The sequence below is a fragment of the Cygnus atratus genome, chromosome 8 (assembly GCF_013377495.2).
Source record: "Cygnus atratus isolate AKBS03 ecotype Queensland, Australia chromosome 8, CAtr_DNAZoo_HiC_assembly, whole genome shotgun sequence".
In the NCBI taxonomy this organism is placed as follows: Eukaryota; Metazoa; Chordata; class Aves; order Anseriformes; family Anatidae; genus Cygnus; species Cygnus atratus.
This window is the reverse complement of record NC_066369.1, coordinates 8,276,897-8,298,801: the sequence shown is the minus strand read 5'-3', so window position 1 is coordinate 8,298,801 and position 21,905 is coordinate 8,276,897. Positions and strand designations below refer to the sequence as shown.

The 21,905-nt window shown below is 38.0% G+C and overlaps 2 protein-coding genes across 2 annotated transcripts in view; one reads left to right on the top strand and one right to left on the bottom strand.

The window, feature by feature from the left end:
* Positions 1-21,905, top strand: part of CDC73 (cell division cycle 73) — a 96,798-nt gene that overhangs the window by 43,636 nt on the left and 31,257 nt on the right. The gene's annotated exons all lie outside the window — the stretch shown is intronic.
* Positions 8,314-16,106, bottom strand: B3GALT2 (beta-1,3-galactosyltransferase 2). Its single transcript, XM_035537325.2, has 2 exons — positions 15,626-16,106; positions 8,314-10,731 (listed from the first exon to the last, which is right to left on the bottom strand). The coding sequence occupies exon 2, from the start codon at positions 10,600-10,602 to the stop codon at positions 9,334-9,336; it is 1,269 nt and encodes a 422-aa protein (XP_035393218.1). The 5' UTR covers positions 10,603-10,731; positions 15,626-16,106; the 3' UTR covers positions 8,314-9,333.

The following is a 21,905-nucleotide window of genomic DNA, read 5'->3' as shown; positions in this document are numbered from 1 at the left end:
AAGAGATCTACTATGTAACACAAAAATGTCCCAGTTTCCAAAAGTTTATAATGAGAGAATAATTACAAAGTATTTCTGCTGGTTTTTGATAGTTTTTCTTTAATGCAGCTAAGCAGCAGCACAGCAAGTTACTGTTAATTTCTGCTAACAACTGCTGTAGGATCAGTTAAAAGCCTCCAGGTAGTTGAATCTCTGTAGGTGAATTTCTCTGTTCCATCTTCTCATTTTGCAGTTAATGGAGAAATTCGGGCAATATTTCTGCGAATTGCTGGATAAATTTATCAGCTGTTTAGGAAGGAAGTGTTGGTAATAACAGTTCTTAGTCAACATTTCTTATGTATTTACTAGGCTTGTTAAAGTCTATGTGGCTACATTGGCAAACCATTGAAACCAGTCAATTTGTCTCAGTCTAATTTAATCTGATGCCAGTGTTAAGCAATGAGAGTTGGTCTACAGTATGGAACCAGTTCTCTGATGACATCTAAAAGACTGATGCTTATTAGAAGCTTTGAAAAAGTTGTACAGAAAAGTCAGAAAATGTAGTTTGGTATTTATTACGACCAGACAGATTTGTTATCTGTTCTGAATGCAGTCTCTAAAAAGCTACATTTAGGGAGTTCATGTCCATATGTTTTAAGACCAGTTAGATTTTTTTCCCTCAGAGAAATTGTTGTATTACTAGTGTGTTCTTGTTGTGTTTAGATGGGGAGATTGTTGGAGGGTTTGTTTGGAGAATTGCTCAGTTCTTCATACGGCATCTTACAGAAATTGCCTCCATGTAGCATGTTATCACGTGTCTTTTTGATATATTGGGAAAATGCTGAGTTGCGAAGAGGCAGTTGGCAAAGGAAGAAAGTAGGACAGCAAGAAAAGAAAGCTTTATTGACGACTACAAGAACAATTCTGTTTTTGTTGACTTCGCAAAAGCTGGGACAAGCTAAGGCCATGGATTGCTGTGTCTGTCTCCATTGGCCACTGCCACAAATGAAGTGCCAAGTTACTTGGTTGGCCATGCAGGGAGCCAGATCTCTTTTTTGTGGAGGCTCCTCTCATTGGGATAATTTTTCGTGTCAAGTAACTGACAAAGCTGGTATAAAGTGTGTTCAGCAAACATTGAAAGCTATTTTTGCTCAAATGTCTTCAAGTGTCTTAGGAAAAAAACGGGAACCATCTACCACTTTGCATTCTGTGTCTGGACGTGCTGAGGAAGGCATGGCTGGATCAGTCCATCCTTTCAGCACATGAATGCCATCCAACTCTGCAATTTATCTTAATTATTTTCATCATTATTTTAATGCTGAAATGACTGTATCAGTGAATGTGGTTTTGTTCCCAGCACTGCAGTCTGATGCAAAAATACTTTGCCGTGTTCTAGCTAGTGTACAACTGTGTACTGCTTTCTGAAAAACCATTGCACGCAGGTGGTGAGGTTTGGGAGAACCAGCATGTTGAGTAGCTTTCATGCTGAGAAATTAGAGCTTATACTGACGAAATGGGAAAAAAAAATCTGGATCTTCAGAATATGAAAAAACATTAAAAAAAAAAAAAGCTTACGTGTTTTGAGTGAATCATATATTAGTACTTTAGCCACAAATCTCTCACAATTCCTCATGAATAAGGAATATCTAAGCTGCTGTAGTTCCTTTCAGTATAGCTCTGTGTAAATAACAGCTTCTTGGTGGTGTAAATACTCACAAGTCTAAGAGACTACTGTGATAAGGAACAGTGAGAAAATTGCTTTATTCCAAGTAAAATATTTTTTACAGTGGACAAAACTGTAAATACAGGATTTGTAGATGTTTCTCTTACAGAAGTAGAAGAGGTAAAGTATTAATATTAGTCTGGTTGTCATAAGCAGTCTTACGCACAACAAAAGTCATGTTTCTCAGGTGTGATTTACAGAATGCGTGCAGAAGATGGCAGTTACAGAAAGTGTGTGTTCAGATGTGTGAAGTTTTCTGCTGAAAAGGAGGAGGGGTAGGGAAGAAATGTGATTGTGTTCTTTATTACAATTTCTCCATTCTGCTCTGCTAGTGTGAAATTTGGACAATAAATCATTTGAGGAGTTTACCTTTTCCTCGCTTTCTAATAGTAGAAGTTATAATGGGGGAAAAAAATTAAAAAAAACTTGAGGGACCCAGAGAATGCTGTGCTTTTTTTGTTTGTTTTACTGAATATGGCAACATTAGATTCTTTTTTTTCAGGATTAGAGTCCCCAGATTACTGGGAGAAGGCTGATAGTCCTTTTCTGACGTTAATGAAAGTGGGTATCTTAAGTTGTTTTAAGTAACCATTTCTCAACCAAATTTTTAGTAGGAAGAAAATTGGACTTTTGCCAGATGTAGCAAGCAGACTCACCTGCTATTATAAAGGACATAATTCACAACTGGATAATATGCAGCAGTAAATATGGCTTTTGAGCTTGAATAAATTGTATTTTTTAGAAAATAAAAGAATTGAGATAAAATAAAAGCATTTTCTGTCATTCTTTCAATTTATATATCTATCTTTACCATGTTGAGAATTCAGGAAATAGATAAACTTTTTAAAGTAATGTGGTTAACTTCCAAAACAGATAAAGCAATATTGATTTGGTGAAATGATAAGGGTAGTCTGCTGCATCTGCTTTTAAAAACTGCTTCCAACTTGAAAGACAGAATTTTCTCATGACATCAGTAGGGGCGTTATTGAAAATACATTTCAGTTGAAGTTGCATTTTATTTAGGATCAATGAGATCCCCCCCCTTTTTAGTGCCTCATTGTGCTTACAGCATAAGCTTTGCAATTTGCTTTTTGAGGAACAGATGTGTTGTCCGTTCAGGTATGTGTGTGGTATTTACTCTTTTTAGAGTCTTAAGTAATGTCAAGAGCATACCTGAATTAAAATCTTGTTTCTTTAAATTATTTGGACATAAAAAGTATCTTCTTCCATGCTAAAAAAGAATCAATAAAATACAAGGCCTTAAATTATTCAAAGATGATACAATGGGAAATTGGTTATTCTCTTGATTCACAAGGCTGGATAATTGAGTTAAATTTTCATGTCTACGAAAATCAATGTCTAGGTGGACTTTGGAGAAATGCCTATAAAAAGACTGGCATTTGCATTAACTGGCAGTAACGAATTTTTACATAAAATTTTAGACTGAGTCACAGATGGTGTTTTCCAGTGATTCATTTTTGTTTTGTTATCTTGCATCAGCCTATATGTTATGGCACAACAGGCTTTAATTATGACGTAGATTTTCTTAATATGCCAGATGCATACTTCTTCTGAAAATGATGAGAACAGCAGTGAAATACTGAAAGAAACCTAGAATCTCTCTTTTATTCTTCAAATATTTCTTAGACCTCATCTTGTTTAAATGCAGGATATGTTAAATATTTAATAAAGGCAGTGAGCTAGGGTTTTGTTTTCCTTGGTGACTTGTTTGGTATTTTATTAACAAAGGATTTCTTGTGGCAGACAGTTTTTTGTGTTTTAAATCTTGAGCTTGCTGAGACATGGGAACACTTGGCCTTTCTACAACAAAAGATGTTGTTGTTTTTTTTTAAGAGTGGAGGAATATAGTGTTTTTATGATGGTATGGAAGTTTTTAATTTTTAACATTATAAACACTTGTGTTAATAGGGGAAGAACGGGGTATGTGTAACTTCTTGAGGACTTTGCGTTATCTCTTACATCCTTGCAGACATGGCTATTTCCTCTAGGCTGTTGTTTGTTGTCTTGGGAAATTTTAATCCTTTAAGGATTTCACACTGTTCTCAGTTTCTTGATCTTTATGTTGAATTAATTGCAAGACAATATCAAATCTGGTGTCCTTAAAGTATTAGGGTAAGAAATGTTTTGCACACATCTTTCTAATGAGGGAAATAAAAAAGAGCCTTTTCCATCATGCCCTAACTAGGTGTCTGGGAGGTCATTGTGAGTGGTTCACTGAGTATTGATACCAAAATGTCAATTAATGTTAGATCAAGCTAAATGGGCTAAAAGAAGATGGATGCACTTGTTCTGATGCACTTGTCTTCAGTGATGTATTTGTATGTTCATATATATATATATATATATATATATATATATATGTATACACACATACACACATTGTATGTATGGCTTGCAGTGTTTTCTTATTTGAAAAACTTTATATTGGTTACATGGTGATAAAAATTATAGAATAACATCAACTTCCTCCTCCTTGCTCAGGCAAATGATACCTGGAAGACAACAGGAGCAACTCTGCTCAGTCTTTAGAAAGTGTTTTGCAAAGCATTTCTTTCTCAGGCATTCCCAGGCGAATGAAAGCCCTTTCAGAAAATTCCCATCAAACATTTTAGCAGTCCTGACTTTGCCACCTGGTACAGCAAGTGTGCACGAGCTAAGCATTTAAATGGAAACCTTTGAGACTACATGAAGCTTTAAGCTATAAGCGTGCCCTGAGCTGGAGGGACTTTTTTTTTTTGAGAGAGAAGTGACTTGAGGTTACTGTCTCGGTCAGAACGTTTTGACCACGAGCACAGCCGTGAGAACGGCAAAGGGAATGGTTCGTACCCGGTGGTTGGAGTTGCACAGTAGTTAGCTCATGAAGCAAAACGCATCATTACCATCATCCAGTTAGGGTTATCATGAAAAGTGTCAGGTTTAAATGCTTAAGAGAGTTCGTAACTGTTGCCATGGTGATATGAGAAGAGCATGGTGGTTTTCATCTCTATCCCATGTTCAGCTAAATTCTTCCACAGTCATTTAACTGTGAATCGAAGGTACTGGCTTGTGCCAGGCTGGCTTTCCTTTGAGTTAGCCAGGGATAAATGAAGAATATAGCAAACACTTCCTTTCAAAATGAAATATAAGCCCTAGATAAAACTGATCTGGCTTTCTGTGTTGTTTTGACTGTGTGTTGGCACTCCTATATGTAAAATAGCTGTTCTGGAGTTACTGAGCTGCTGCTATTCATGCCATCGTGTCATTGCTTGTAATTACTTTGGTGCAGGTTTTAACAAAGGGCATTCACGGCAATCACAAACCACAAATCTGGTTACAGGAATAGGTTCACCTTAAAGTTTTATTTCCTCTAGAAGGGGGAAAGTACAAACACTTTTCACTAGAAATTCAGATGCTGCTTTCTAATGTGGCCTCACTTTTAGTGCTTTCCTTTCATCATTGAGCCTGCCCTTGAGGTGTGTGTGTGTATGTATTTTTTCAATGTGTGATGTTGATCAGGTGCTGTGTTTTTAGTTTCACTCCTCTGTTTTCTGATATTCAAGAGCTTTAACTGACCTGCTGCAAGTTTGTTCTCTATGGCCGTCCCCCAGCCTCCTGCCCCAGAAAGCCTTTGAATTAATTCTTGCCTTGGGTACAAAGCAAAGGCGCTGTTCTCTCCTTTCTGACCTACATTTGCACGGTGCAGCATTGCATAGCTGGCAGTGCAGCTTCCCTGCCTCCCTCCTCTCCCTGTGCTCCCCTTGAGTAGTGGCTAAGTCTTGCAAAGCAGAGCTGGACATGGAAGGCTGGCTGGACAGGCTGGAGATGGAAGCTGTAGGGATACAGCAAATGCTGTGTGTGATGGGTATGGTCGCCGGCCTCGAATTAGTGGGGTCAGGAATGGTGAGACTGCACCACCCAAATCACACGCTGCTTTGAAAGAACAAACTATGAAATGAAAAGGGGAGATGCATTTAAAATTTTATAGGTGCAGCTGCCATAATGTAAAGAAATTGTCCAATAGTTACTTGTATTCTTTGACATCATAAAGTAAGGATTGAGAAATGAGTTGTAAAAATGAAAAAAACACATGAAAATTGATGCTTTAGCAAAGTAGTTACAACCTGTTCTTGCTAATGGCATGAACAGAAGTAGTAGTAACTTCTGTATTTTTCTCTCTTCCATCTCTTCCTGGGAAGTCTTCAAAAATTGTAATGAGTATTCATTCAAGAGATAAGATCTTGCAATGTGGGATGATGTCGATATTTCAGATCAAAGTATTATTAGGGATTGTGTTAATCTATTGGGAAAATCAGTGGGGATGGGGGGGCTGCCTAGAGTAATGGCTTCTAGGTGCTGTTCCCGTGCTCATGCCATGCCTGATCTGGCATTGATTTTGAGACATTTTTAACCTGAAATCCAGTCTGCCTTATTTCTTCAAGATCACTGCAATCATATAACTTTTAATTTGTAGGACAGAAATAACTTATAACATTTAGGTAAAGATCTTATCAGACACTTTTTTCCCCCCTCAAAGCAACCACTGAGGCTTGCAAGTACCTTTACTAGTATTTTTTTTCAGACTAGAACAGAACATGAACTTTATCCATGAGAAAATCTGTCTATGGCTGGGGATAGGAGCAGCCTTCATACTCCAAAAGCTGTAGTTGTGCACTTCACATGCTCAAACCTACTGATACAGGATCCCCAAGTAACTGGGATCACCAGTACAACTGGAGATGTGAGAGGAGCAGTTCTGTTGGTAAATAGTAGTGTGAGGCTTTATTTTGGTTGTCTAGTATAAACGCGTAAATCTTTATTCAGTTTAAAGTTAAATGAGGAAAAATTGCTGAATTCCAGTTTTTGTTCCCTTGCTTACTTTGTCTAAAACGTTTCTTTGCCACAATGATGGTGCTGATGACAAGGCATGTTTTCCTGTAATAAGTTTACTCATGTTTTTGCATATGATCTGAAGCAGACATTCAGGGAGCGGGGAAAAAAACAAACAAACAAAACAAAACACACTTAAAGAGAATATTGCACGAACTTCTATACCTTGTTGAGTAAACTAGTCTTACTGATTTTTTTTTTTTTTTTTTTTTTTTTTTAGAAAACACTTGGATAAAAAAGGTTTAAGTAGCCTTTGGCTTTCTTGATAGTGATTTAAATGTGTTTATAGAGTAGTTTCAAATCATACCCAAATATTAACACAATTTTTAAAAAGTAGGTTGGGCCCTTAAAAGGACATTATGAATGGGGTTTTATTTAACATCTTACACTCCTCACTAGTATTTTAACTAGGAAGAAGTTCAATGTACTGAACTCGTAGGTATTGTAACATAATTCTGCCAAACTCAGGCAGATTGGCATCTTGCATGAACTCCGAAGTGAAGTACCCAAGAGGTTGTTTGGCTGCCAAACTTTATAATGAAAGTGCCAAATTATTTAATGTTTAGTTATTAACCTCTTGGACTAGACCCAGAAGCTAGTAACAACATTTTGAACTAGCCAAAGTTGGGAAAATCCAAGTAGAGTAAATTATGGTCTAGCTTGAAAGTACTGAAGGCAGGGACTGGTGCTCAAGTCCTCACCAGGAAGGAAGGAGGTCAGAAGAGAACTACAAATGGGTGTTAATGTTTAAAGAGTGTTCCCAAACACTTCGAACGCAGCTTGTACTACTGTGTTACATGAATGCCAATAATCATCACGATAACTAAGTCAATACAATTTCAATCGAGTTAGAGAACGTTCTTCTGTTCTGCATAAATTTACTATTTTCACACATTTGCTTTCCCCAGAAATGTCCATTTCTATGATTTAAGGTATGACAGTTTATTGGAGGACCACCCAAAAAATAGTGAAGAGCAAATTCCCTTACCCATCTTCAATAAGACCTCCTTAGAATTCCTTAGGAGGACTAGACCAGTGTGATACAGTCTGCTTATGTGCCTAAGTTCCTGGATATATACAGCCTTAGGGCTGCTGAGAGTGCTCAGTAAGATGATTCGTCTTTTCATTACAAGGAAAAAAAACCTGCTGTGGTCTCGGTATTGTGCATGGTATGAAAACTACACTTTAAGAATTAGGGAAAACTAGAAATGTCAGTTAATGCTGAAGCTAGCAATTTATTTCTTCCTGAGCAGCTTTACTATAAAAAGTGAAGGCTGAAGGACCATAAATATTATCAGTTTTATTAAATAATAAAAGTACATCAAATATTTGTATTTTACCCAATTAAAAAGTACTGGTCAAACAGAAAACTAATCACAGTTCCATCATTTACTGCTTAATCAAATGCGGGTATTGCTTACCCTGGCACTGTGATAAATAGTAATAACCTGATTCTGGTGCAATGCTTCTGTAACTTTGTTGGAAAATAAAAGTTCTGTTTGTTAGAAAACTTGGAAACCTGCAAATAGATTTAAATTCTTCTTCAATCTTGTTTTCAGTGGCAGATGTTGTAGCTTTAATTTTTAAAATTGCTTCCATTTTGTTCTTGCCCGTATTGCTATCTGGAAATGTCAATCTTATGACTTAGTCCTCCGCATCTATAAAGTAAAGTGTTTGGCTTAATTTCCTCTAGCAAACCTATTTTCACTTGACTGGTTCTTTTTTTTTTTTTTCTTAAAGGCAGTGAAGAGCAAAATCAACAAAGATTTAGTAGGTTTCCTCCCTCTTTTACAAAACAGAAAGTTTTTGAGACTGTGGTGAAAGGCTTGAAGTTCCATTTTGCATATCCAATCAGCCTTTGAGCTGTCTTGAAGTTATGTAAAGAAATTAATAGCAGATTCAATGAATTTGCACGAAGATGCCAAAATGAATGTTACTTGGCACCAGAATTTAGGAGCTTGCCCTATGACTTCTACAGAATTAAGCAACTTTGTCACCTCTTTCAGGAGGATGTAGTTGAAACTGGAGTTGAATCAAGAACACCAGTAACATTTCAGAAGGCGATGTACAAAGTGGTAGTCTGAACTTTGTTTTCATTTATCCTTCTTTTTCCTAATCCCTCCCAAAAAGCAACCATGCCAGAACTGGATGTACTTTAACGGAGTACTTCAGCATTGTTTTAGCGTTCTTTTGGTAGTATCTTAATTGTAAATGTGACACTGCTAAATATGTTGTATGTTAAAGAAGTGTATAATAATTTTAATGTGGTATTCGAAGGTAAAACTGATCTGCCCTTTGTGCATTTCCTTCGTTTCTCATTTTTCATTTTACTTATAGCAATTCGAGATAACAAATCATTACACTGAAAAGAACTGGAGGTATGGATGCATTTTTTAAATAAAATTTGTGTGGAAAATATGCTCAATTATATTTTATTGGCACAGAAGTCAGCAATTGGACCACCAAAGTGTGCATGCTTATTATTGCACATTAACACAAAAAATCTTATCTTTTTTCTTCAAATTTGCTGGGAAAACCTTTTGGTTATGGTTTCATAATAGTAGTGTTATCAAGAACTATACTTTTTATTTTAAATTAAAAAAATAATTTTCAGACTCCACTATGTGAGATGGGGATCAACTAAAGGCTGTCCCGTTAAGCTCATCCACTTTTCACTGTACATGCGTTCAGCGATATTTACAAATTGCACGTGGGATATATTTGATAGAGGGAGTGCTGTCCTTCTAGTGCAGTTTACGGTGGCGATACCTGCCTGCTTTTTCTTTCGCTGCATTGGCACAGGCATTGTGCTTATTCTGTTGTAAGTGGTTCCAGTATTTGATCAGTTCACTAGGTTGGAACTGATGGGAGGTAATTAGGTGACTATATTTACAACTGGAGTAAGAAACTCGCCAGTGATTGAAGACAAACTCGTTGGGTGGAGGCATAGGGTCAATTCGCAGCTTGGCAAGGCAGATCCCCACGTATACATCCTCTAAATGTAAACGTCTGATGCCTAAGGAGACTTTAAAGATTTTTTCTGCTAAATCTCCAGAAAAAACATAACCGGTTCCAGAGCAGAATACAGGATAACGTTCGCTTGGATACAAATCAGGTGGCATGTACCACTTGCTATCCTTGTTCCTGTTAGGTGCGTAACCTCTCATTAAATAACCTGTAAAATATTTGTGCCTTGGAGGAAGTTCTGGTTTCAGAAGCTTGTGTATTAAATACTCAGTATTGACAAACATATCACTGTCAGTTTTCATAACATACGGAACACTTGGACAATAAGATGCAACCCAGTTCATTCCCATCAGAGTTTTAATGGTTAAATTATAATAGGTGTCTAAATATTCTTGTTGAATGATGTCATGGTATTGTCTACTTTCCTCTCGTATGGTGCGCTGGAGGTATCCGTTTATCTTGATGCTTAGCCCCAGCAAAAAGATGCGAACAATTTGGATGCCAGGTGTCAGGCTTTCATTACCCCAGGTTTGTCGAATCGCCTGTCTAGCTTCCACTTGGCCTGGCTCTGCAGCAATGAGCAAAATTAGAAAAGGGGTCTTCTCCTGGCATTTTTCAGGCTCGTTGATGATGTATTTGAAATGATACGAAGTTGGATGCCCAGCACCTTTCTCGTTGTAAATACTTCCATTGGCACTGAGTGTGTTTTCCAAACCGGTAACTCCTTGGGGTGACAGCTCGGTGTTGTTGGAGTTGATGACTGTTTGAGGCCTGAGAGTCTGAGGTACGGCGTCTTTCCACACGTTCCTTAGAGAGCTGTGGTTCATCTCACTCTTAGTAGACCTAAATCCTCGTATAGTGTAAGCCATGGGATTTTCTCTGAAAGCAGCCCTGCCTGGCAGCCAGTCGTGATGATTAAAAAACAGAAACACAGCAAAAAGGAATACGAGAGAGACCAGGCCAATGAGATGGGTGCGAAATAGAGACCTTTTGGTATTCCAGGTCATCTTTGCAAAGCAGCAGTGTCGTCTTCTCCACTGAAGCATGTTGTAAGAATCCAATGATGAGACAATGGCCAAGCAAAATGCTTTTCCCTTCCTTTCTGGATCCACTGCTATTCTTTGGTATTCATTTTCTTTTGCTTTTGTTGAGTGATTCTCTGCAAGTGGCTCACTCTGCAAAGGTTTAAAAAAACAAAACAGAACACAAATTCTTAATTTTACCTGTTCATAATATAAAAAGCTACAATGAGAAACTAGACATGAACCTATAACTGAGTTCCATTTTTTTTTTTGAAAAACAGCCCATGTTAATATGAACAAGGTCAGATTTTTGCTAAAAGACAACTTTTATAAAAAAACAAACAAACAAACAACAAAAAAAAAACCCGAAGTTATTGGATTTGATTGCTTATAATTTTTTTATGGTAAGAGTTGAAAATACCCAAAAGCAAACAAAACAACTAGAAAAAGTTGATCGTGCTAGCTGAAGAAGTGTGAAGTAGACTTAAATAGCATCATGTATACTGACTGCAATCCTTGTACAGTGCTTGAAGAGGACTGAATGAAAAGGGCTTGATACCAGATGGAAGGTTTATTGGCGTTAATTAAAATTGATTTGACATGCAGAGGCTAGTATGGTTCAGTTTAAAAACCCTTTTTGTAAAATGGTCATGTAGTGGTGGTGGGACAGACGGTGCAGGGCCGATTATGGCAGAGTTCTGTTAGTCACAGTACACTGCTTGGCGTGTTTCCACCGGCCCCGACTGTGTTCAGAAAGTCAATGAGAAGGTGCACCTGTCAAAATTAATTTTCAGGGTCCAGTAACCTCACCGCACAGCCCTTAGATGGTAACACATGATAACGTTTCTGGTCACCTTTCAAGCACCTCTAACCTTCTGCTCCACAATGAAGGAAAAGACTCAGCTCCTGGCTGTTGTGCCAGGCTCGTGTGCAGCTGATTTACAGTCAAGCTGTTGATTTTTTAGTGGACAGAGATCTTAAGTAGATGCTCATATTAACAAGAAGTAACGCTGCACAGCTCTAAGTTACTTTCTGGCAAACTATCTGATGAACGTGACTCTTTTTTCCCTCTGTGGATTTAAACGTGACTGCTGTACTTCAGTTATCATGCAGAAATGTGAAGTATTGCTAATAGCAGCTGTAACTGTAGGAAAAAGTGCCAAAGTAGTCTGCTTCATTTTCTCCTAATTTTTTTTCATATTCAAGAGCAGAGTCAATATGGCAGCTTCATGATGCTGCATATTAAAAGCTGATCACATCATCTTGTAAATGAACCTTTCACTGCACAGTAGCAATTCGTTTGCGATTTTCAATTTGCTCTAATTTATTTCTGGGCCCTAGGGTTTTGTATAGGAAAAAGGATGACAGTTGAATAAGGGTCCCACAGAAAATGCTATTTTTAATATAAATGTGTAATTTATTAATTACTTTTCTATCTTCTAAAACCAATATTTGGATTAATTTCTGCATTTAAAAGCTAAGTGACATGTTATATGGGGAAATTACAGGATTTTACGCTGTAAGGAAGTAATTTAAGAAGAGATGGCAGTTGAATAATATTATGTGTGACTGTAATGTTCAGTCTGCCTAGTTAATGTAAGGGGAAAAGATGAGATTTCAAAAAGGATAAGGGGAGACATATAACTAAACTTTATTTTAATTACTGTGTCAGTTGATATATTAACAGAGTAATGTATATACAGAAGACATCACAAGAAGACTCACAATATTTGGAAGCAAGGGGAAGTAGTATTGCACTGAGTTGAAACTGTAGTTTGTCTTATTAACCTCCACCAGGAGGAGCAAGTAAGCGGGGATTTTAACTGTGGTTTGTAATGATAAATGTATCTAAAAAGACAAAACTGCCCCTTACTTCTGTCTGAAATGGCAAAATATTTGCCTGGTGATCTATTAAGCTCTTCCCCGTTGTTGTTACATCATGTTCATGAATTTTGTTTTCAAGCTCACTGAAAGTATTTCTCTTATTATTATTTTTTTAATTGCTTGGGACTGATGCTATGTACCAGAAACTGAGCTATCTAAAAATTATTTTCCATTCCACAGATGTTAAACCTGTGTCTAAAATATGATGCTTGAGAATCAGCCTGAAATTCCATACTGTTCTTCTTAATGCTGCTTAGCTCAGAAATTATACCTTAGGGTAAAAAGGAACTAAGCCCCTGACGTGGAAGATGTATGCTTACCTGAGCACTTACACCTTCTTTTGCATGCTTAGAAAATAAAAGCCTGCTCTCAAAACATAATTTTTAGTTTCACTGTGGTGTGCAGTGAGTTTTAAATGAAAACTCAGCTTTTTGGGATGGATATCTCTGTATGAGCAAACACAAATGTCACTTCAAAGGGTATCCTAGAACTCAGGGCAAATAATTGTTCGATACCAGCTTGGAGCACAACTGTGGGAATACTTGATTAATTATCATTCCGTTTTGCGTATGCAGTTTAGGAAGAAGTCAAAACAAGAATTGCATGAGGAGCTGAATGCAGAGTAGCAGCTGTAATTTGGATTAACTTTGCCACACTGAATTATTCCACTTCTAAAACTTCAGTCATTAGATGCAAATACTTCAGCAAATCTGTACCGCATTACTAATCTGTTTTTAATTTTTAGGTAAGGTAGTAGGCTTTTTTGTGCTCCTACTTTCACACAAGAATAAGCAAAAGGGAGAATCTGGTTATATATTATTTGTGTGAACTTAAAACTGCTGCCTTTCCATGATGCACAGAGAAATTGTCCCAGAAATGGGGTTGTAATGGGTGAACGCCCCCCCTCCCATTTTTGACTGCATGTTCACATTGTGCATATTAGATTTCTTACGATTCTCATCTCATCTATCATTACAGAGCTTATTTTCAAAGAGGTTCTTTCTCCCTTAACATGTTTCCTTGATTTTTTTCAAGGTGGGAATTTCCTAGAAAACCTTCAGTCCCTGTTTGCCCTTTAAAAAGGCCTTGTATGGATAAAGGAAGGACCCACACCTGTTCCTTAGCATCATAAAGCTGACTGCAGGAAAAAGAAACACACACACACACCACCACAAACAACAACTTTGTGCTTTGATTTCTTTGTAATTCAGGTGTAAAATGTTACAGTGGGTATTAAGCATTTGAAATCCAGCAATAGCAATTGCTCCATTGAAAAAATATGTGCTGGGATGCATTGATTAGAAGTAGAGAGCTGTCAGTATATATTAAAAACAGCATCAAATAGTGTCATGAGAAAACCATTATTTTCTCTCAGTTTAATTAGGGTTAAAGCACTACTGCATTTGCCTGATTAAGATTTAATTTCACGGGAAGCTTATGGACAGGCACCAACCATTGGCAGTAGGTAAAAACAAAAAACAAATAACCAAGTATAACCTAAGGTCTCTATACAGGCACCTTGTCCTCTGAAAGTATGTTGCTGCACATAACTCTGCATTTCGAAACCCTGACTTAGAATAGTTCTTCCTTTTGGGCACTTGGTTGTGCGGTCCCTGGTCTGTTGTCAAATGCCCAGTGTGTGCACTGTGAATGCCTTCTCGATTTTGGTTTGTGGTCTGTGCTCTGCTAGTGTTTCAGCTCCTTCTACTTTCAGTCCTGCTCTATAATTGTAGCTTTGCAGTTTGAAGGATTCGTCTCCCTGTTTACACGTCCTGGATTTTCATATTTTGATTAGCTGTGGGCAAATTCTTTAATTAGAAGAGTTCAGAAGGCAGCTCGAGCCGCTCTTCTGACAAACAGCAGCAGTTGCATATTAGGCCTCACGTACCGTGCCTGAGTTCACTTACAAACTGCATTAATCTTTCGCACAAAACAGGCAGTGCTCAAGCTGAGGTCTGATGCTCAGGCTTTAAAATGTCAGATAGGGAAGTGGCACTGCCAGTTAGGCATGCTTTTCCAGAAGTACTGCCTGAGGGCAGAATTCAGTGTTTGTTTTAAAAGTCCTGGGAAGTGGCTTTAAAAGTGATCTGAAATGGGTGACTGTGAGATGCATCCCTAGGTATGTGAGCTCTTTCCAGTCGCAGTTGCTTCACTGCATGTTAGCATTGCCTTGGATAAAGAAAGCACATTTATGTTGCCGATTTGGTGATTTATGGCAGCTTATTGGCAGATTCTGCAGATAAGCACTTTGATTTCGTGGTGCCGAAATCACTATAGATTTAGGTCTTAAGTTTCTATTGTAAATAGTAATCTGTCTTCTTGCTTGCTTGCCGCGTTTGATGAAGTATTTAAATTTAAACTGGAAGTAGAAATGAATGACAATTAGTTTGAGTGCCATTTTACAATCCAAGTTAAACAGGCAGTGTTTTCCTATTAAGCAGAAATTGCAGTGATGGCATGAGGTAATTTACGTGCTCACCATTTTGAGTGTGTAGTGTTTGAAGGTTTCCTTTTGGGATCTCAGTGGAGCCTGATATTACTTGTAAAATGTGGTGCCTGATTGTGCTGCTGATGGTTTAAATCATGTCCAGTCTTCTGCACGCTCCCAATTTGTGCTTGGCTGATATTAGTCTGACATTTTGCTGTGTTTCAGGGGCAAAAAAAAAAAAAAAAAAAGAAAAGCAAGTGTGAAAAAGGTCTGAAGGCACTTTTTAGATAATGTAATTTGACTGCATGGTCTGTTTTGATGGTTCAGTGCTCTCAGTGTGTGTCACATCATGGCCATTTTACCAGTGCTTTAAGATTACTTCAGATAAGGATTAATTCTGACCTAGTTTCCGAGGATTTCTAACTGTTTTTTTCTAGATTGGAGGCTTTGGAGTTTTTAATTTCTCAGTTAAATGCAATCATTACAGTAGCTACATTATCCCTTTAATCCCTCCTGTACCCACACCAACCTTGTGCAGGCTGTAAGCAGTGTATTAAAGGAGTCTGAGATAGTGACATTGTTCGGGGTGGTGAAAGGAAAACCTGCTGGAATTTTTCCCCTGTTTAGAGACATGTTATCTCTCCGGGCTCTGCAGATTACGAATGATCATTATCTGGAATGGCTGAAAAGGTAACAGACAATTGAATGAATATCACACACAAGGATTTGACATACCTTCCTTGGTCAGGCCATTTATGGTGCAAGGATTATACCCCCAGAAAATAGTTTTGGCACGCCATCACTTCAGCAAAAAAGATGCTATCGAACATGCGCACATCCCCCAGCAGTCTGCTTCCTGCGATCGCTTTTCACGGTATCCAATCTGTCCATCTGTCTGCCCGTTGCCGCGTTACCTTCCCTGCTCATAAGTGTTGTCCTTGTCTTGGGGCTTTTTGTTCATTGTTCGAACAAAAGGACGGTAGTTCTCGTTCCTGTTCCGATCGGGCTCGTCTGGTGTTTGCAGCCGATGTCTTGGAGCTTTTACATCTGGTGTTTCCCTTGCCGGACAATGCAGTGCTGTGTTCTCTTCTCCTCAGTATCCATATTTCTAATGGTAATGTTAGCTGTGAGTGCTAGCACGTAGTGGCTCACTTGCCTTCAGTAATAGGATTTGCCTCTCTTCCCTCCTTCATTGTTGCTAGGCAGTAGTAGAAATGGGTTCGAGCTGTTTTAGGCGAGGATTGTGGTCTCTGAAATCCATTCCGTAGTTCTTCAGCTGCTGCACAGGCAGGCAGCAGTTTAAATGTGGGCTTTGACAGATGCTGTCTTCTGACAGAGCAGAATTTAACGTCATTGCTTGGCTGAATCCCACGTGATTGTTTGCATTCATTTTGACTAAATCCAAAGGCAGCCAGAAACCTTTACAGGCTCTTGCTCCTATTTGATAAATGATACATATTCAGTACGAGCACAATGATAGGTGAAGAGTATAAAAATTGTATGATTATTAAATGGATGATTGAAGGTTTTTTCAAATTGTTTTCACTTTTCCTTGACACTGTAACTTATGATTCTCTGGGGGATTTTTAATGCGAGACATTCTATTTCCGTTTTCCAAAAGCTGTTCTGCACTGCAAAGGAATTATAAGTATTTAAACACCAAAGCTTCATTTAACCCATTTGGTGCTCTTAGTATGACTTTTTTGTGCCTACATGATGACAGGAGAAGGAGCTATTGCTTTGCTCATGCTTCCTTTACACATGCTTCACATGCTTCCCTTTTAAAAGCTTTTTGTAATCTTAGGTTAGTCAATTAAGCTGGATGGTGCTAACGTATAAACACGTGCTGTTAAGCTGCCTTTTTGATGTTAATGGCTTTCTTCCTTGGTAAAGGTCGAAGTCTGGTATTGCAGGACTGGGGGCACTTGATTTCAATTACTGATGGATGTAAAATGACTTTGTTACAGACATACCTATATTATAGAATTTGTCTTTATGTTCCTGATGAAACTCGTGTTCCTTTCCTTTCTTTTCTCTCAGTGACTGGCCATTCTATGTTGAAGCACCTGATTATATTTACTATATGCTACAAATAAAATTTCTCAGTGGGGGATTCTGAAAATAGAATACTAGCAGCATACTTACCAAAATGTTTGCTGGTCAGTGCATTGTCCATCCTTTTTTTTGAAAAGCTAAAGATTTCAGTGATTTGGACTTTTTTTGTTGTTTTTAGCCAAAGGATAAAGCAAGCATAATTAGTCTATCATATGGATTGGGGAGGTACTGCCTTCAGTGGCAAATAAGGCTTCTCCAGGCAGTCACTGTGTTTTACTACCCTAGATGCATATTCTGCTAACTGACTAGAAACATGATCAGATTTATCAATCATCTATACATACTAAATTTCAATAACTTTGCCTTTAGCAGATCTTTGCTCATCTTGTGGAAAACTAAGGAAAAGGCTTTTTTTTTTTTCCCCCCTCTGCTACTTTCTATTTGTGCATGTGACTGTAGTGTTAGGGAGTCAAAGTTTCAGAAATAAAGTTGTTTTCATCTAACTCCCTTCTTTAGCACTTTTATAAGATACCGCAGGTTCCTGGATATTTCAGGAGGGTGGAACTTGCTTTGCTCTGGAAGTATGACCTGAAGATTTAAGTAACCTTGTTGTGGTTGTGGGTTGGAATAAGCTTTATTTTGGCTAAATCGCACCATGAAGGGTCAGTGGACTGCTTGTTCTTGATCCAAGGAGTAGTATATTCCGTAATGTTACTATGGTTACATCTTAAATTAGAAGCTGCAGTGTTAGCCTTTGAGATGCTTCCGTCTCTGAAAGCTAGAAAGGAGTTGTACCGATGTGAAGATGTGCCGTGTGTACGTAAGGAACACTATAGAGATACCGTGGCCAGTGCAAGGGTGACTGTGCAGTGAGTTCTGCAAAATTAGAAACAGATGTAAGGAGTCAGATAAGATGCCTAGAATAGCTTAGGCACAAGACAAGTGTGAACCACGCAGCATGTATCTGCAAAACAAAGGTGTGTAGCTTTGGAATATTTTCTTCCAAAAACTTCAAAATTTTCCTTTATGTAATTTTTGTAGGGTATCAGTCAAACCTTGTCAAACTACTTCTAAAGTAAATTAGACCCTAAGGATGAGCCATTTAAATCAAGTTCTCTCTTGACAACAGTAACAGAAGTTTCTCAAATGAATGTACAGTGGTTGCAATAGTCAAGTGTACTGCTTAGGAAGAAAGATAATTTTCTGCCGGGTGGCCACAAGTCCCCTGGAAGTTAAACTAAATACATACGTCACAGCTGACATGTAAACCAAATGTTCCCATATAGGCCATGCTTTTTGAGTACTCCATGAATACTCTGCAAAGATTATTCCGTTTTATCAGAGTGAATTGTAGTATTATTTCAGCTGTAATGTATTTAAAGCCTTTCAAGTGACAATTCAAAATGATTAATGGCAACACTTTCAAAGGTAGTTATCTTTACTTTAAAACTACTATTATTCATTTTGAAATGTGTTCATACATGATATCAGAATGCTTAGTTTAAACTTTGTGTTAAGGATTATTATGTGTATGGCCAGTGCCCACTTGTCTCTGCTTCAGAAAGAATACATTTCCAGGATGGCATTTAGATTAGAGAGGACAGGGTTACAGAATATTTGTAATGCGAGTGGCTATTTTGCGATCCCAGTGTGTTCCTGAACTATCACAAGCATATTTGGAACTGTATGAAAAATAGCAATCTAGAAATGACCACAAGTGTCAGTATCGCCTGCCTTATTTTCCTTAGCAAAATTTCAGTATTTCTTAGTTAATTGTGAGACCAGTCTTACACTTGCTGCATTTTTTATAAATGGTTGAGATTTTGCGCTCTGTTGAAATGATACCCAAGCCATAAATTTAGCGATTCCACTAATCTTTGAATGTTTTGCATTTAACACACACACACAGCAATAGAGATCAATCTGAAATGACAGAACACGAGGTTTCCAGTAACTGTGAAATGTGTGTATTTTTATGTTCCCTAATGAGCAGTTTTTAATTGTTCTATCACTCAATAAAGGATTTAAGCACATCCCTAAATTTAGCAAAGTTGTTAGAGAGAGAAAAGACGGGATGATCTCTTAAAGTCGGGAGGGCTTATTCCATTGGCCCAATGAAAAATTTCAAGGGGATTTCTCATAATTCTGAAGCTCTTACTTTTTCATTAAATGAATAGATATTCTAGCTCTCCAAGAGGAATTCAGTCCTGGGAGTTCATACAGTCCCTTGTGAAGAGCACAGGTCAGGAGTGCTTCAAAATGTCCGCTTTCCTGTTCTATTTTTGCATTATGCGCAAATTTTGCGTATTGAACTACTGTCCAGAAACATCTCTTTCCTCAATAACGTGTTGTTTTCTGTCTCTATCACATTTCCTCTCCTTCCAGTGTTGTGATTTTTCTCGTCTTTCCCCCAGGCTTTGCATCCAATTATTGCTGATCTTAAGTGCTAAATGAGGATTTTCTTTCCAGGGGATGGACAACATAATTTCATTTATATTGTGCAGCATTTTTGGATGTGCAGCTCTCCCCTGATGAAGTGACATGCCAGTGCCAGTGGTAGTATTTTCTGCCTGTCACAAGCGTTCCTTTTGCATTCTGAAAAGAGCGTGGACTTTATGAAGCTTTGATTCAGCACAGCAGGAGAGAAGGCCAATGAGCAGAAGTACCAAACGTTCAGAGGCAGTTTAAAGAACTGTGGAAAATAAACTTACGTTTCCCCCTTGCCTTATGACCTTTTTCATTCCAGCTGCCTGCACTGTAAGATCAACTTGCCCCTAGCATCCCCCCTCACTTTCCCAGCATGAAAATTTGAAATGAAAAGTGAAATTGTTGTAGGAACTGAGACTTTGGTGAAGACCCGGTGCTTTATATCAAACTACTTTCAAGACAGGAAGGTGGCATCCTGTGGAAGTTAGCAGGTCACCACCTCTTAGGCCTAAGGAGAAAAATGCATTGTTCTAGGTTTGACAGCCTGCCTGTTACCACCTGCCTTGCCCCTTCTTTCTGCCCAATCTGTTCCCAAAAAAGGTGCAGAAAAACCTTTTTTCCTTTAGGCTGTCTTCTGGCCTTTGAGGTGTCCCAGTGATTTGAAGACTTCTGGCCTCTCAGGTTCACTGCCCGGACACAGAGCTCCTGCCCAGTGCTCTTCTGGGGCTGCTGGACAAGCTACGTCCATTCTCTGAGACTGAGAGAACTGCAGCTCTGATGTTATCTCCTTGCTTATTTGTTTGGCCATGTATATGGTTTGAGTACACATATTGAATATACTTACTGAATATGTGAATATGGGAGCATTTCATCAGCCTCAAAAATTCCTGGTTCTGTGTGTTACCTGAAGTTGAAATTGGCGATGCACATCTTCACTTCATGTTAAGTAGCGTGAAATTGAGCAGCTGGACTTTCAGACCTGTCAGAATTTCACCGATCTTGAGACAGAGACTTGCATTGACTCTTTCCATGTGTTACATTTCCTCAGTAGCTTTAGTACATTAATTTCTACAGCTCCATTCTGTAGGTACCCACATTTACAGCTGATTTTGTGGGATATACAGGGTTTACAGTAGAAACCACAAAGGTTTAGTAAGTGTCTTAAATGCCTGAAGCCTTTTCTTCTAACACAGATGCTTAGACTGGGAAAAGCAACAAAATCTGTGGGAGAAATCCTTTCTCCAGTGATCTGAGTGGTTCTATCCCGGTAATAAATTTAATAGTATTAAATAGTTCATATTCAATGTAAAACTTGAATCTTAACTTGGAAAATAAGTCCCTTTTTAAGAGCAATTCCCTACTGTGCTCTTGGACAGGACATGTTGGGGAAACTAAAATTACTCCCAATACCCTGCATACCAACTGGTTTGATAGGTTTACTTTGGCTTGGCCAGACAGAGTAGTGTCTGTTTTTTCCCCAAAGTTGTTCCATGTTAATGATTCCCTCAACTTAGTGGTTTCCAGTCAGCGTATATTAATGAGTAAATCACTTTAATATCTTTAATATGTTTTATCATGTGTTGTACTTAAATTCATTGAAGTGATTGCCTGTTATTTCAAAGTAATGTGTTCTTGGGGGGAGATTTATTTGGAAGTATTCGTTTGTGTATGTTTCTGGTGAGCAAAGAAATCAAGCTACTGTACAAAATGACTTCCCATGCCCGTAGTTGCTGGTCTGTCCTACAGACTTCCTTTTTCCACTTCTGAAGTTCACTTTACATTTCAATGGCAGCATTCGTTTAGTTACTTCCAAGGAAACTGAGACTATACCATGGAAAACATTATTTTTGTCTGATAACTATGTTCGTAATTCCTTCTGTAATTTGTGTAAGACTCTAGTTTAATTTTGTGAGCCTGAAGGTTTTTTCATATAAAATACTGATGTATAATCAGAATTACTGAGATTCGGCTATTACTTAAATACATGACCAACAGGAAGTCATTAGAGCTTGGCTTGGGTTCTGTTAATTGTCAGAGAATAGTGGTTCAGAACGAGAGAATTTTCATTTTGCTACTATCCTCAACTATATTTCAGTCATTTTTCATGTAATTTAGGGTTATCTAATGGAATAAGAAAGTAGAGGCAGCTCTCTTGCATGTTGTCCATCTCAAGGCATAGTATTGAAAATCATTAATGCATACTGTACGCAGGTTTGTATTGAACAGGAAGGAAAATATACTTAATACTACAGTTCTGAATGCAAAAAATTTGGCCTAAAATTAAAGACTTTCTATTTCTATGATAGAGATATATTCTAGTAACTCTTAATCACCATCTGCAAAGCTTTCTATTGCTGATCTGTATTACTAGAGTAAATTTATAGGGAGCATCTGTCATCCTTTTAAAATAAATAAATTTGTCGTATTCATAAATCCCACAAATCTCATGACCTTGGACGACGGGTTGCACGTTGCAGATTCTTTTTAAGTCTTCTCTCAAGGATTTGTGTAACAAAGCATTTTTCAGAAATCT

Excerpts from the sequence above, each read along its gene's own strand:
- B3GALT2 (XM_035537325.2), bottom strand. The coding sequence starts at position 10,602 with ATGCTTCAGTGGAGAAGACGACACTGCTGCTTTGCAAAGATGACCTGG.